General features: G+C 36.7%; 1 protein-coding gene across 2 annotated transcripts in view; it reads left to right on the top strand.

Moving 5' to 3' along the window:
- The window catches only part of OPHN1 (oligophrenin 1), a 414702-nt gene that overhangs the window by 160674 nt on the left and 236732 nt on the right, over positions 1-17296 (top strand). For both annotated transcript variants that reach the window (XM_079125058.1, XM_079125057.1), the window contains exons 4-5: positions 6128-6189; positions 15366-15437. In XM_079125058.1, the coding sequence (XP_078981184.1) occupies positions 6128-6189; positions 15366-15437 (134 nt within the window). The remainder of the gene's footprint in view (positions 1-6127; positions 6190-15365; positions 15438-17296) is intronic.

A 17296-nucleotide genomic window follows, 5' to 3' on the forward strand; every position in this document is an offset into this window, starting at 1 on the left:
TAAGAAGAATGTATTATTTTCAAGTGAACATGGAATATTCTGTAAGAGAAATGGCTGCTTTTTCCCCAGAAATTTTCAAGGTAATAGTAAAATTTATATGGAAGTTCAAGAGACCCAGAATAGCCAAACCATCTTGAAAAAGAAGAAAGTTGGATAATTCATATTTCCCCATTTCAAAACTCATTTCTAAGGTACTGTTATTATGATTATGTGTTACTGGCATATGGCCAGACATAGAGATCAATGGAATAGAATGAAGGGTCCAGAAATAATCCCTTAAGTTACGGCCAATTGATTTTGACAAGAGTCCCAAAACAGTTCAGTTGAGGAAAGAATTGTTCTCCAAAGAGTGTCAGGTCAACTGGGTAACACATGTGAAAGGATGGATTTGGATATCTACCTCATTTCATTATATAAAACTTAACTCAAAATGGATCGACAACAACAGCAACAATCTCTCTGACTCCTTTTGTAGCATGAAGTGTTTAGGGATAAGAGATCAATGAGCATTTCCATTTTTTCCTATTTAGTCTTTCTGAGAAGGGTATTTATCTTCTCTATGCTAAGGGTGAGCTGTGAATGAATTTGTGGAGTTTGGAAAGGTGACTTCCACATGTGCTACAGTGTGTGCCACAACTTAATCCTAAGAAGAAAGAAATGTCATTGTGTTGTGTCTTCTGTTGATTCTGAACATACTTTCCTCGATATCAGGAATGCTGAACTAGTTTTCCAGTTCTTTTAGGAAGGGATATCTATTGAAAGATTTTTTTTAATTAAAATATTAATTTGGACACATTTATTTTTCTAGACTTTCTATTTGTTCTCTGTAATTCAAATACCATTTGGTGTTATACTTCATGCTACTGGGGGAATGTTGCAGAATTTTAAGTGACCCTACAGACACTAAAGACTATCTTAGCTCAGCTTAGCTTTATTTTGTGTGTTTGGCTCTAGAATGGTAGAAGGCTGTGAATGGGCAGAAGAGGTTATGTGTTGTTTACTAGTAATGACACTCCATAGTACTACCTAGTTTTTTTTTTCTGAGAGCAACATCCTTACATAGATTTGATCATGCCTTTTTGACAGGTGAGGAAACTGAAGCTCAAATCATTTATCCAAAGTCACACAACAAGAAGATGATAGAATTAGGTTGCCAATCTTGGTCTATTTTTCTCTAAGATGTATGTATCTTCTCTTTCTTTATGTTGTCTCCTATAATAGAATCCACATCATCTAATACCCATCTGGTGTTTTTTATAACATCTGTCCTTATCTACAATCCTGTAAAATCTTTCTTCAGATACCTGAGTAGAATAAAACTGGAATGCAGAGAGATGGATTTCAGCTTACTCATAAGAAAAGAGTTTTTTGTTTCAATTTCATTGATTTCAGCTCTGATTTTAATTATTTCCTGTATTCTACTACTTTGGTATTTTTCTGTTCTTCTTTTTCTAGGGCTTTGAAATGTAATGTTAGTTCATTTAGTTGTTGACTTTTTATTCTTTTCTTGAATGTGCTCCATGCAATGAATTTTTCCTCTAAGTACTGCTTTCATAGTGTCCCAGAGATTCTGATATGTTGTATCATCATTCTCATTTACCTCTAAGAATTTTTTTTTATCTCCTCCCTGAGGTTTTCTGTTATCCATGTTTCATTCAATAGCATATTATTTAGTCTCCAGGTGTTGGAGTAGTTTTTGATTTTTATTTTATCATTGATTTCTAATTTCATTCCATTGACTTTAAACTCTGCCATAGAGCAATTGTAACAACAACGGCACAGTATTGGCACCAAAATAGACAGGTAGACCAAAGGTACAGAATAGAAGACACAGAGACAAATCCAGATAAGTATGGCTATCTTATACTAGACAAAGGTGCCAAAAACATACAATGGAGAAAAGGTAGCCTCTTGAAAAAATGGTGCTGGCAAAATTGGAAATGCAGTAAAACAAAATTAAACACCTATCTGTCACCCTGCACAAAACTCAACTCAAACTGGATCAAGGATCTAGGAATAAGACCTAAGACCCTTCACCAAATAGAAGAAAAAGTAGGCCCAAATCTTCATCTTGTTGACTTAGGACCAGACTTCCTTAACAAGACTCCCAAAGCACAAGAAATCAAAGCAAGAATCAATAAATGGGATGTACTCAAACTAAAAAGCTTTTTCTTAGCAAAGGAAAACAGTAAATAATATGAAAATAGAGCCCACAGAGTGGGAAAAAAATCTTTAGACAGAGCACTAATCTCCAAAATTTATAAGGAACTTAAAAAACTTCACACCCAAAATACAAAGAACCCAGTCAATAAATGGGCTAAGGAATTGGGCAGACACTTCACAGAAGAAGACATACAGGTAATCAACAAATATATGAAAAAGTGCTCATCATCTCTAGTAATTAGAAAAATGCAAATTAAAACAACCCTAAGATTTCATCTTACTCCAATTAGAATTGCTAATATTAAGAACACAAGCAATAACAAGTGTTGGCGTGGATGTGGGGGAAAAAGGCACACTCATACATTGCTGGTGAAGTTGCAAATTGGTGCAGCCACTCTGGAAAGCGGTATGGAGATTCCTTAGAAAACTTGGAATGGAACCATCATTTGACCCAGCTATCCCACTCCTCAATTTATACACAAAGGTCTTAAAATCAGTATACTACAGTGTAGCAGTCATATCAATGTTCATAGTGGCTCAATTCACAATAGCTAGATTATGGAACCAACCTAGATGCCCTTTAACAGATGAGTGGATAAAGAAACCGTGGTATATATACACAATGGAATATTATTCAGCCATAAAGAAAAATTAAATCATGGCATTTGCTGATAAATGGATGGAGTTGGAGAATATCATGCTAAAACCAAAGACCGAATGTTTTCTGTGACAAGTGGATGATGATACATAATGAGGGGGGCAGAGGGGCAAGAGGAGAATGGAGGAACTTTGGATTGTATAGAGGGAAATGGGTGGGAGGGGGTGGGGGAAGGAAAGAGAGTAGAATGAAACAGACAGTATTACCCTATGTATATGTATGATTACATGAATGGTGTGAATCTACATTGTATACAACCATAGAAATGAAAAGTTGTACCCCATTTGTGTACAGTGAATCAAAATGCAGTCTGTAAAATAAATGAATAAATTAATTAAACAAAGAAGAAAAGAGTTTTTAATAGAGACATCCTGAATAGATGGAATTACCTGCCTTAGGAAAAAGCATGTGCTCTGTCACTTGGGGGATAAACAGTCCCAGACAAACTGAGTCTGTCAGTTTTTCTGGAATGTGGAACTTTCAGTTTTAAAACTCACATAGTCCTGTGCACACAAATCCAAGCTGATTACTACTCTCACTAATGTTGTATGATCAGGGCAGGATGACTGCAAATAGTAGGTATTGCTAAAGGTTTGAAGCATTATGTGAATAGTTTCATAATACTATACAACTCAACCCTGTTACTGTGAAACAAAGTGTTACCTTGTTGCTTGTGATTTTCAACCTAATGTGTAAAATCTGATAAAAATGAGCCAGGGTCAGTTGAGTAAATAGAGCAAGAATAAAGCCAAAAGGGCACAGGAGAATAAATAGGTCTTACCACTGTCTGTACCATGAGAACATAGCCAAGTTTTCATTCTCACTTTGTTTTGTTCATTCATTTTTATTGTTTTGGGTTAATATAATAACATACTCCCAGATGGTTAAGCTTTATTTCCTGACTTGACACCTGGGTGTTCCCTCCTGCAATTATGTTGTGTCTAGCCATCAAAGCTTCAGACACTTAGCAGGCTGTGATATAATAAGCATATATTTGGTCTTGGTCCCTGATTCTTCCAGAGCCTCTAAACCCTTGAAATTTCCTGAGGGCTATAGGTCAGACAACTGTCTTTTTGATATTCATAAGTCCTCTTCATCCACTCCTGAGTTTATGTAGATAAGGTGACTCTTGCAGAATGGAGGTTGATTTGTTCTAGGAACCAACCATTGTGGCTAGAGGTTGAGATCTTTCAACCCCACTCTCCAACTTCCAGGGAAGGGATGATGCCTGGAAATTGACTGTGCTTTAATCAATCAGACCTGCTAATAAAGCCCCTGTAACAACACTAAACAATAGGGTTTCTGGAAATTCTAAATTGGTGAACACATGAGGGGTTCTGGATGGTGGCACATCTAGGAAGAAGGGACTCTGCACCCCTTCCCACACACCTTGCCTTATGCGTGTGTTCTGTTTAGTGGTTCCTGAGTTGTATCCTTTAAAATACAAGCTTGTATTAGTAAGTGTTTTTCTGAGTTCTGTGAACCATCCCAGGAGAATATCAAATTCAAGGAGGGGTTTATGGAGCCCTCCAATATATAGCTGTTTGGTCAGAAGTGCAGTTCATATCCTGGAACTTGTGACTGACATGGAAAATTGAGGGGACAGTCTTCAGGGGGCTGAGGCCTTTACCTGTTGTGCTTGTACTAACTCTAGGTAATTAGTCTTGTAATTGAATTTTAGGACAGTCAGTTTCTGGAGAGTTAGAGAATTGTTTAATATTAGGGAAAACCCCACACATTTGGTGTCAGAAGTTTTGTGCAATAGAGGAAAAGAGTTGAATATTTTCCTTTACAGGTGAATCCGGGTTTAACTTGTGTGGAAAAGTGCATTGCATTGATAATTTTTAAAGCTCCTCAAGAGATTCTAATGTACCAGCGTTTAGTATCACTGCTTTAGACCCAACAAGGAACAGAACTAACATTTATTGAATGGTTACCATGTGTGTTGGGAACTACACATGTATTATGTCATTTAACTATCATAGCAACCCTGTGAGACCAGAATTATTTCTAGATAAAGAAAATGGATCTCAGAGAGATTGAGTAATTTTTCTAATGTCACACAGCTAATAAGTCAAATGTGTTTTTTTACTTTAACACAGTGCTTCTAAAATAAAGAAAAATGAAACAATGCTTTGCAAAACTTTTTTTGCAAATTCTATTTCATTCCATTCCTATAACCACTCTGAAATAATAATTACCAATATTCTCCTTTTATTTTTATTTACTTAAATTTTATTTTGCTACCAGGATTGAATCAGGGCTACTCAACCACTGAGCCACATCCTCAGCCTTATTTTGTATTTTATTTAGAGACAGGGTCTCACTGAGTTGCTTAGCATTTTGCTGTTACTGAGGCTGGCTTTGAACTCTTGATAGTCCTGCTTCAGCCTCCCAAACTGCTGGGATTATAGGCATGTGTCACTGCACCCAGCTAATATTCTCATTTTAAAGATGAAGAAATTAAGACATGCAAAGGTTAAATTAAGAGAAATTTTTCTAGATTGATGACTAGTGGAGCAGGTACCAAGCTTAGGTGCTGAGGTTGTAGAGCTGCCATTCTTTATACAGCAAACCCATTTCTCCTCCCTTAATCTTTTTGCTTTTCTATGAAATGAGAGAATTCCTAGCTTATTCCTAAGGATGACTATGATGAATAAATAAAATATTAAAGAACTCTTGAGGGAATATTAGTCAGCTTATTTCTGTGTTGAAAATACCTGACAACAACAACTTAGAGAAGGAAAAGTTTATTTTGCACTCAGTTTCAGAGATTTCATCTGTGATTGGTTGACTCCATTTCTCTGGCCCAAGGTGAAGTGAACATCATGGTGGAAGGGTATGATGGAGGGAAACGGAAGGAGAGAGACCAGTGTGCCAGGGACAAAACATAAATCCCAAAGGCATGTCCCCAGTGATCTACTTCCTCTAGCTACACCCCACCTGCATACAGTTAAAACCTGGTAGTTCATTCAAATGATGAATCCATCAAATGGTTACAGCTCTAATCACTGCCTAATAGCTCTACCTCTGAACCTTGCTGCATTGGAAATCAAGCTTCCAAAATATGAGATTTGGGGGGGATATTTCTAGATTCAAACCATAACAGTAGGAGATTGGGAAAAATATGAAAGAAAGAAACATTGAATCAGTCTTGGTGACATTCATTCCCTTTGATGGTCTTAAATTTGATTCCTTACTTCACTGGTTGTGTGAGCTCAAGGCTGTTGTGTGGGACAGATCTCTTTCTACTTGTCTGTCAAGAATCATGATTAATTTGCTTTGTCTTTTATTCTCTCCTACCAGCTGAATCCTTCAAGGAATTTGCTGAATTGCTCAATGAAGTAGAAAACGAAAGGATGATGATGGTAGGTCATTTATACTAGGCCTGGAGCTGAGATCATGACTGATATTGTGTTTTTTTTTTTTTTTTTTTTTTTTTTTTTTTTTTTGTCTTTTTTGATTTGATTGACCCTCTGCTATTTCAGGTTCTGTTTTATGGCTTCCTGGTACTGTTAAAAGAGTTAATATAGTTGTTGTATCTCAAATTACCACCCCAATAGTTTGGCATTAGGTAGAAGGAAATTAATATGGTAATTCCATCCCTATTCATTTCAGCAAGAAAGAATTTCAGAGGAACTTAAACTGAAATTTTGAACATGTAAACTAAAGTTGCAGTCTTTAGTGTTCTCAATCAAATTTTCTAGTAATCTGTTTCTCTGTTACCAGAAATACTAGCATGAGCTTTATTTGTATTTGATGAATTTCTCTTCTATTAAAATCTATACAGTGACTCCCTACCCCTTATATTTAAAGCCTAATTTTGTAAAACAAATAGACAAAGCCCATGTTTAGAGTACTTTAATGTTTGGAAAAATTGAGTGAAAAGTACAGAGACATCTCATATATCCCCTCATTTCCCCTATTATTAACATCTTGGCAGCGTGGTACGGTTTTTGTAATTGATAAGTCAATATTGATGCAGTATTATTAACTAAAGACCATAGTTTAGTTTTCGGTTTACTCACTTTGTGTCACATTCAATGTGTTCAGTAAACGTGTGATGATATGGCTCCATATTACCATACAGAATAGTTTCAGAGCCCTAAATATCCCCTGCCCAACCTGTTCATCCCTCCCTTTCCATTCCACAATCAAAACCCTGGCAACCACTGATCTTTCTTTTTCCTATTTTTTTCTTTTCTCTTTTTTCCATTGGTGGTACTGGGATGGAACCCAGGGCCTCACACATGCTAATCAAGTGGTCTACCACCAAACTGTACTCACAACCCATTACTGTGTTTTGACTTTTCCAGAATGTGATATAGTAGGAATTAGTAGGCTAATAGTAGCCTTTTAGATTGGACTCTTATATTTAGCAATATGCATTTAGGGCTTTTTTATGCCTTTTAAGGCTTTATAGCTTGTTTCTTTTTATCATTAAATACTATTCCATTTATGATATATCATGGCATATTTGCTGATTATCCTACTAAAATGCATCTTGGTTGCTTCGATGTTTTGGCTATTATGAATAAAGCTGCAATAAACATTTAGTATGTAGGTTTTGTGTGGATGTAAGTTTTCAACTCATATGGGTAAATACTAAGGGGTACACTTGCAAAATCATATAGCATGAATGTTTAATGTTTTAAGAAACTACAGAACCATCTTCCTAAGTATATCATTTTGCATTCATACCACCAATGAATAGGAGTTCCAATTTTTCCCTGTTCTTGTGAGCATTTGGTATTGTCAGTGTTCTCAACTTTGCCCACTCTAAAGTGTATGTGGTGGTATCATAATGTTGTTTTAATTTGCAATTTTTTAATGGCAGATGATGTTAAACATATTTTCCTATGCTTATTTGCTATCTGTTTATGGGATTTCTTTTGTCACATCTTTTGTCAGTTTTTTAATTGGTAGCTTGTTTTCTTATTGAGTTTAAGAGTTCTTTATCTTAGTGGCTTGGTGGCTGGGGCAGGAGGATTGTGAGTTCAAAGGCAGTCTCAGCAATTTAGGGAGGCCCTAAGCAACTCTGCAAAACTCTGTGAAACTCTCTTAATAAAATATTGAAATGGGATGGGCATGTGGCTCAGTGGTTAAATGCCCTGGGTTCAATCCCTGGCACCAAAAAAAAAAAAGAAAGAAAAAAAAAAGTTCTTTGTGTATTTTGGATGCCAGTCCTTCATTCAATTTGTCTTACAGAAATTTTTCTCCTATTCTCTGGCTTGTCTTTTCATTCTTTTCTTTTCATTTTCTTTTTTCTTTCTTTTTGGTATTGTGGGACTGGGAATTGGTCCCAGGGATACTTGACCACTGAGCCACATCCCCAGCCCTATTTTGTATTTTATTTAGAAACAGGGTCTCACTGAGTTACTTAGTACCTCACCATTGCTGATATTGGCTTCTTTTTTGTTCTAATTAGTTACACATGGAAGTAGAATGCATTTTGATGCATTGCACAAAAATGGAGCACAGCTTCTTTCTCTGGCTGTACATGGTACAGAGTCACACCTGTAGTGTAATTCATACATGTATATAGGGTAATAATCTCCATCTCATTCCACCATTCTTCTCATCCTTATACCCCTCCCCTTATCTTATTCTCCTCTAACCAATCTGAAGTTCCTTCATTCTTCCTCCTCCATTATGGATTAACATCTGCTTATCATAGAAAACATTTAGCCTTTTTTTTTTTTTTTTTGGTTTGACTTATTTCACTTAGCATGATATTCTACTCTGGCTCCATCCATTTACCTGCAAATGCCATAATTTCATTATTCTTTAAGGCTAATATTCCATTGTGTATATGTACCACATTTTATTTCTCCATTCATCTGTTGAAGGGTGTCTAGGTTGGTTCCCTAATTTAGCTATTGTGAATTGAGCTGCTATAAACATCGACATGGCTGCATCACTGTGGTATGTTGATTTTAAGTCTTTTGGGTATAAACTGAGGAGTGGGATAGCTGGGTCAAATGGTGGGTTCATTCCAAGTTTTCTGAGGAATCTCCATACTGCTTTCCAGAGTGGCAGCACTAATTTGCAGCACCACCCTGATGCTGGCTTTTTTTCAACTTGTGATCCTCCTGCCTCAACCTCGTGAGCCACTGGGATTACAGGCATGCACCTCTGCACCTGGCTTGTCTTTTCATTCTTAATAGTGTCTTTTGCACAGGAGAAGTTTATAATTTTACTGAAGTTCAGCTTATCATTTTTTAATGCCTTTGGTGTTTTATCTAAAAAATCATTACAAAACTACTGTCACCCAGTTCTCCTATGCTGTCTTCTAGGACTCTGTATATTGAGGTTTGCAATACATTTGAGTGAATTTTTGAAAGGTTTAATATATGTGTCTAGGTTCATTTATCCATGTGGACATCCAGTTGTTGCAGAACATTTGTTAAATGTGACTGTCTTTTCTCCATTGAATTACTTTTTCAACTTTACCAAAGATCAATTGGCTATATTTGTGTGGATCTATATCTGTTTACTCTATTTCTATTGAATGGATTTATTTGTCTAATTTATTTCTCCAATAACACATTATCTTGTTTACTATAACTTTATAATAAGTCTCAAAGTAAGGAATAACCTTTATAATCAGTTTGTCATTATCTACAAGATAAGTTGCTGACATTTTGGTAGGGATTTGATTTAATCCATAAATCAAGTTGGGAATAACCTTTTATCTTAAAATTATTTATTCTTGGTATTCAGGAACTTGAATTACTTCTCCATTTATTTATATCATATTTGACTTATGTGATCAGAGTTTTATAGTTTTCCTCATACAGATGTTTTTACATTTCTTGCTAGATTTGAACCACAGACTTTCATGTTTTTGTGGAGTCAAATTATTTTGACAGTTTAAAAGGTAATCTCTTTGTGTGATCCCTAGACCAGCAGCACCTGGGAAATTTGTTATAAATGCAGTATATTTATAAAATTAAATATGGAAATACCTGTGTTGACCAATATTCATTTTTATTAGGACCATGAGGGTAAGGTGGGAACTCTGTTGAGAATAACAAAGTGGTGTAACTTCCCATTCTTTTACTGGCATCACAGTTCTATGAAACTCATTTATTCCAATAATAAGAGTATTTTTTATCAATTATCACCCTTTCTTTTCAACAGTGGGGTTCTGGCATTTCAGAACATTGCTCACATTTCATCTAGTCTCCTAGAGAAATAGGTTTGAAAGCAGAATTTTGATGTAGGGTAATTGGAGAATTAGACTCTAATTCTAGCTCTGCCACTAAGTTACTTTTTGACTTCAAACTAATCACTTTGTTTCTATGGGTCTCCCTTTTATTTGTATAGTGGGAGAAATCATCCCCATCTCTTATGGTTATTATGGAATGTACAAAATTATATAATAAATGTGTTAGTGTTTTATAAAGGGGAAGATTGTCAATTATTTAAGTATCATTTTTAGTTATCTTCAGTTATTCACAAGATTTTCCACTTGTGCAAATGTGACTTGAGAAATTTTCTAGCTTAAGAAATTTGCTAAGTGTACTAAGGAGAGACCAATATGGGTGGTTTCTCTTAAACCTCATAGATGGCCCCCTAGCTAATCTACACTCTACTAAATGTTCTCCTTTCCCCAGAGAGTTTGTGGATGGCTGCCCTTGTTTTCAGAGGCATTCAACCCCACTTTCATTCAGATGCCACTAGAAAACTCAGCTGTACTACTCTTCAGCTCTCATTGTTTCTTGATTTCTTTTATTTACCCAATATCAAAGCTCTAAAATATTGAAGAAGGATATTCATCTTTTGAGATGTTATTTTTCTCACCCTTCTTTCTGGCTCTTTACCACATGACTGATTGACTTGCTTCTGTTTTTAATTATGTTGCGCCCTGTTGTTCCCTACAGTTTTCAATCATGTTTTTGAGTGTTTGCTCCCCATTTCCCACTTAATTCCAACAATTTTGTGAAGGTTAACAAGAGCCTTTCACATCATGCTAGGAATTCATTGCTTGATTGTACCTCTCCCTTTTCCTGAGATCATGACTGGATGATCTGGGAGGTGTTTAACAGTTGTGCATCTTTTCTAAAATTAGATTTGAAAATATTGTTTGTAATAACAGTTAAGGTTCTATGGCCCTAGAATGTGGCAATGGCCAGGGTCTCATTATTTCCATGAATAAATATAAAATGTGGCAGGAAATATGGAGGGAAGAAATGCAGAACATCTCAGTTGTGATGTTCTCCATGGCACTCTAGGGGAAGTTGTATCATCTCAGAGGTGGCCTTTTAGTGTCTAGATGACAGATTTCCTGTATAATGAGGAAGTTTGTCTCAGTGCCTTTATGACTCTGGAGGGGGCCCTGTTTGGAATATGCAAGATCTGTCTTTAAGCCTTCCCCACCAAAAAATTAACCTAAAGAAGCCCATACTATTTTAATATTTTAAATGGCATAAGCTCGGTGCTTACTTTTGATAATTTTTTATCACTCAAAGATTCCTGAGCAACTCTGTTGAACTAGACTGGATACCATCTCTAATCTTTTTTAATTGTTTTTTCTAATTGTAGATGGAGGTGGACACAATACCTTTATTTTATTTATTTATTTTTATGTGGTGCTGAGGATTGAACCCAGTATCTCACATGAGCTAGGCAAGCACTCCACCACTGAGCTACAATCCCAGCCCTACCATCTTTATTCTTTAAAGACCTTATCTCATGTAAATTTGGGCATATTTGATAGGAAAGTGATTAGATAAGCTAATGTGTTTAGGAAACATTTTTTTTCCTGTGGTGCTGGGGATCGAACCCAGAGCTTCACGCATGTGGGGCAAGCACTCTACCACTTAGCCACATCCCCAGCCCAAATAACGTGTTCAAGATGGTACTTCTCTTTTTTTTTTTTGCAGTGCTGGGGACTTCTCATGGTGGGTGTTGTCCCCTGATAGCGCAGTTAAGAATTTTTCTCCCAGAGAGCTCATAACACGAATGCCATAATCAGAATGTAGATTAAATACAAAATTTACTTAAAAATGTTTCTTTGAGTAGATGGTAGACTTCTAATGGATTTAAGGGTAAAATGGAATGAAAAAGGAAACAAGAGCCAAGCTTCAATATGACCTTTTTATACTTCCCTTGTTGTACATTCTGTCAAAAGATTGCATAGTAACCAATGAGTGTTCAAGAGAAAAAGTCCATAGTGTCTATTTGTGTTGTGGGAAGCTGTGAGTAGTATTACCAATGCAATTGATAGAAAACTACAGATTCCCATTTCAGTGAATCATCTACTGCTTTCCTAGACTGAGCAGGGTCCAAACATGTCTAATGCAAGTTGCTTGCATACCTACTTATGCATGACAGTTCCCTTTGGAACTTAAAAAAAACAAAAAAACAAAAAACAAAACAAAAAAAAAAAACAAACAAACAGTAACTGTGCCATCTTGGGGACAGGGTGCCTGAATATGGAAAGGCACAGCTTGGCATTCATACAGAGGCTTGGTACATGCTATTCTTTTCACAAGCAGCATGCTCACTTTTTATTTAGAAGAACAGTTTCTCAATTTTCCCAGATGGCCACTTTTTACATGATAATTTTGTGAAATTGGAAGTGTTGTTTTTTTTCTAATTATCTATTTCAGGATAGCAACTTATTCTAAAACCTAGTGACTTGAACTAAAACAGTTTAATGAGTTTGTGAGTCAGGGGTCAGTGGGGTGTGTTTTACCACATGGTTAGATTCATCTTGCACATGGGTATATATGTAGAATTGAAATGACTTTCTTCACATGTCTGGTACCTTGACAAGGATGGATGAATTTGACTGACACTAGACATTGGCCGAAATATCTACTTTTAACCTATTCACCTTTTGGTCTCAGGGTAGTTCAACTTCTTACATATAATTTCAGGGCTCCCAAAGTATTCCCAGAGAATTAGGTGAATACTGCTGGCCTTTTATGACCTAGCCTTAGAAATCACCTAGTGTCACTTTCGCTTTTTACTCTTTTGGTTCAAAACAGTAACAAGTCAACTCATATACAAAGTGGAGGGGACTAAGACCTCATTATTCAGAGGAAGTATGTCAAAGAATTTGTGGCAAAGGCCAGGTGTAGTGGGAAAAGGCCAGGTTTGGTGGCATATGCCTGTAATGCTAGTGGCTCAGGAGGCTCAGGCAGGAGGATAAAAAGTTCAAAGCCAGCCTCACCAACTTAGCAAGGCCCTAAGCAATTCAGTGAGACCCTGCCTCTAAATAAAATACAAAATAGAACTGGAGATATGGCTCAGTGGATAAGTGCCCCTGGGTTCAATCCCTGGTACCAAAAAAAATGTGACCATGTTTTTAAAGATTTCCAGATTTAAAGAAGAAAAAAATGACTTTCTATGACAATGATGATTTAATTTGTTGTCATGTGGGTTCAAAATTTTATAGTATATCATCCATAGTCCAGGGAACTGTAGAATATGTTGGGTAAGGGGTCTGGGCTGGTACTTTTAGTAGGAAGATTCTTGTTTTCAATTAAGGAGAGTCACTGATGGTTTTCTTTTTGATACCAGCACTGTGAGCATCTTTTAGACTAGATGAGAAATTAGTGTCATACTTTGTGAGAAAGAGGGACCTCTGTAGCAAAACCTTTACAGAGGAATTTGTGGACTTTCCTGCCTTTGTCTAATGAACACACTCAGGGCTATAGGTAATGTCAAATGGGGAGGTAGATTATAGTATGATTAGGACCAAATGGAGCCTGAGAAACAGTTTCATAAATCCAGCAGATGAGAAGAGACATGATAAAAATGAGAAAGGGTCCATAGGTACTTGCAGGTAAGAGGTTTGTATTTTTTACGTGTCAGCAAGTGTAGGGAAGGGTTACATGATTTTATAAATCTAGTCTTGTGGCACACAAGGGTTTAGACAGTCAACCATAGAAACATGGGTGATTAGGAAACAAAGAATTTCTTGCCTTAAGGCAAAAACTATTTTTTCTTGCCTAGTTTTATATTTGCTGGGTATTAATCAAGTTTCTGTCACTGCAACAAAATACCTGAGAAAATCCACTGAGAGGAGAAGAGATTTTTCTTGGTTCATGGTTTCAGATGGTTCAGGCCATGGCTGACTGGCATCATTGTTTCTGGGTTTGCGGTAAGGCAGGATATGATAGCAGAAGGGTGAAAGGGTGAGAAAGAGTGGAATGTGACGGTGACAAATAAAACCTTGAAACGTATGCCCCCATCCCACTAGTTCCTCCAATTAGACTCCACCTCCTAATGTTTCCACCACTTCCCAATAGCACCATAAGCTGTGACCCAAGCATTTAACACATGGCCTATGAGGGACATTTAAGATCTAAACTATAACACTGGTTGTTGCCAGTCCTAGAGGGTAGTTTTAGGAACTTAGGTAGATCAGGATATCAGGGATCACCAGGTTGTTCTCATGTAAAGATTAGCATTGCTTTGTTAGGGAGTTTCCTCTATTAGGTTAAGCTTGGATCATACTTAGACACGTAATAGGCCCAAAGTATCTGCAGCATATGGATAAAATATATATTTTCCCCCGACTTTCCATGCTTTTGGGTGATAGGTTGTAAATTTCTTCTTACTTAGAAGTCTAGTCAAGACTAACTTTCTACTTTGTTTTCTATTTGTGTGTGTATGTGTGTGTGTTGGGGTGATGGGTGTAAAACCCAGGGCTTCACACATGCAAATCACACACTACTACTAAGCTACATCTTAACCCCTGTCTTCCATTTTCGTTATGAAAGTACATCTTTTCTTATGCTTTATGTCTTATCCAACAAGGAAGACAGTCCCTTATTTCCCTTTTCTTATCAAAATTAATGCAATGGGTCCCAAAAGCCAGCCCTTGAGAAAACAAACCTTACTTGTTGCCTTGGATGCAGTCACCCAAGAGGCTTCTAGAACAAAAGGGATTGTATATCTTTATTTGCTCATAGAACAAGTACTTTCTCTGGATTGGATGATTTAAAATCTTCAGAAACTATTAACACCAATATTTGTAAAATCCAACCAAGCCATTCCTATCAACTTCTGTATGTGTTTAGCTAGGTAATAGTATTCTCTGGTGCTATAACATGTCCCAAGTTCTGAAGGAATGCTCTGGTTTTATGAAATACCAACTTAGGACTGGAAATGATTTACCTAATGCTATTACTTCTAACTCATCTGCCTCCCATGAAATGGTTTGCACATGGTGTGATTGGCCTTTCCATTTATTCATCATTGTTTTTCTGTCTTTTGCATCTATACTTCAGGCTCCCTGTGTTTGCTGCTAGGCATGACTCTAGATATTTATTGATTAAAAACTCAGGTCAGATTACTATTAAAGTTACAGAGAAATGTCCCTAATGTTCTTCCTCTCAACTCCTCCCAAAGCATTTGATTTTCAGAGAAAATGTGGAAAAAGAATAATAAAACTTAACGAACGAGCAAACCAGTTGATATTTTGTAGGATGATGTATTCACAAGAAAATGCCTTAGTAACAAAGAATCTTGTATCTGAAACTTGATAATCTAAAAATTGTTTTGTGCTTTTCTCTCTTTCTTCTAGGTACAAAATGCTAGTGATTTGCTGATCAAACCTCTGGAAAATTTCCGGAAGGAGCAAATAGGTTTCACAAAGGTACATTTTCTCTATATTTGTAAGATATTTTTATAGTGATTGAGTAGATGTTTGAGCGATCACTCTTCATTCTACAATGGTATGATGATAAATTTTATGTGCAAAATATGGGGAGACAGGATGCCCAGGTAGCCAGTTAAACAGCAATGGCCAGAAGAGATGAGCATTTTAATTGGTGTACTCAGTAAAGGAGATCTGCCCTCACCAATATGAGTGGACATCATTCTGACCATTCAGGGCTCGAATAGAACAGAAAGGTAGAGGAAGTTTGAAACGACTCTGCCTGATTGCATGACTGGAGGTATTGATTTTCTTAAGACTCCATATCGAATATTCCAATACTATATAATATATCTCCTGGGTTGGTTGATCAGTGTATCCTTCCTTCCTTCCTTCCTTCCTTCCTTCCTTCCTTCCTTCCTTCCTTCCTTCCTTCCTGCCTTCCTTCCTTCCTCCCCTCCCCTCCCCTCCCCTCCCCTCCCCTCCCCTCCCCTCCCCTCCCCTCCCCTCCCCTCCCCTTCCCTCCCTCCCTCCTTCCTTCCTTCCTTCCTCTCTAATAAATAGGTACCAAGAAATGAAGTGGTGCTGTATCAAATAGCCATTTATCACTTAATAATATGGATGCATTCTGAGAAATACATCATTAGGTAGCTTTGTCATTGTGAAAATGCCATAGAACATACTTATGTAGACCTAGATTGATACAGGTAAATCACTCAACATTACCACTTCATGCAATCAAGAGATAGAGTAAACACTAGATGTATGAGGTTGCTGACAACATAACATAGTATACTCTTTTACAGTAAACATCTTTAATCAACAGGGGTATATTCCAAAGATAAAAAAGTATATTATAGTAAATACATAGTATAGTAAATGCATACAGTAACATAGTTATTTATTATCATTATCAAGTACTATATATAACATATATATTATCAAGTACTATAATTATATGTGTTATACTGTTAGTGCAGTAGAGTTGTTTATTCCCATGGCACTACAAACAATAGTAATGCTTTGTGTTTTGATGCTACTATAGCTAAATAGATAGTAGGTATGTGCTGGCCTTCCATTGCTGTAATAAATGCTTGAGATAATCAACTTCAAAAAGGAAAGGTTTATTTTGGCTCGGAAATTTTGAAGGTTGCAGTTCATGGTTGGTTGTCTCCATTGATTTTTGTGCCTGTGGTAAGGCAGAACATCATGTCAAGCATGTGTAGTGGCAGCACAGCCTGGCAGAGGAAGCTGCTCCTCTAATGGCAGCCAGAAAGAGAAAAAGAGAGAAGAGACAAGTATTTCATAGGCCCCTTTAAGAGTACACCTCAAATGACCTAAAACCTACTAGGCCCTACCTCTTACAGTTTTCTACCACCTTCCAATAGCACTAAGCTGAGCTCTGAGTCATTAACACAGGGACCCTTGGGGGAAATTTAAAATCCAAACTATAACAAGTTGATAGGAATTTTTGAGTTCCATTATAATCTTTTCAGACCACTGTTGGATATGTTTGTACTTTATTAACTGAAACATTATGTGGTACATGACTGTACCTAAAAAAATGTGAAAGCACTTTTGGAACTAGGTAATGGGTAGAGTTCAGAAGTGTTTTGAGGCACATACTGGAAATAAAACTGACATTACTGAAGGAATATTTTTTCTGGGGCTCAAACCCAGGGCCTCTCAAATACCAAGTGATTCCTCTATCACTAAGCTACATCCCCAGTTGTGAAGGGACTTTTAAAAGCATGTGGTGAGGGTTCAGAAAGAAAAGAGGCTAGTCATAGAGAAACGTGTCATCTTAGAGAATACGTGAATAATCATGCACAGGATGTGGGTAGAAACATGTACATTAA

Source organism: Sciurus vulgaris, assembly GCF_902686455.1.
Source record: "Sciurus vulgaris genome assembly, chromosome: X".
Taxonomy (NCBI): Eukaryota; Metazoa; Chordata; class Mammalia; order Rodentia; family Sciuridae; genus Sciurus; species Sciurus vulgaris.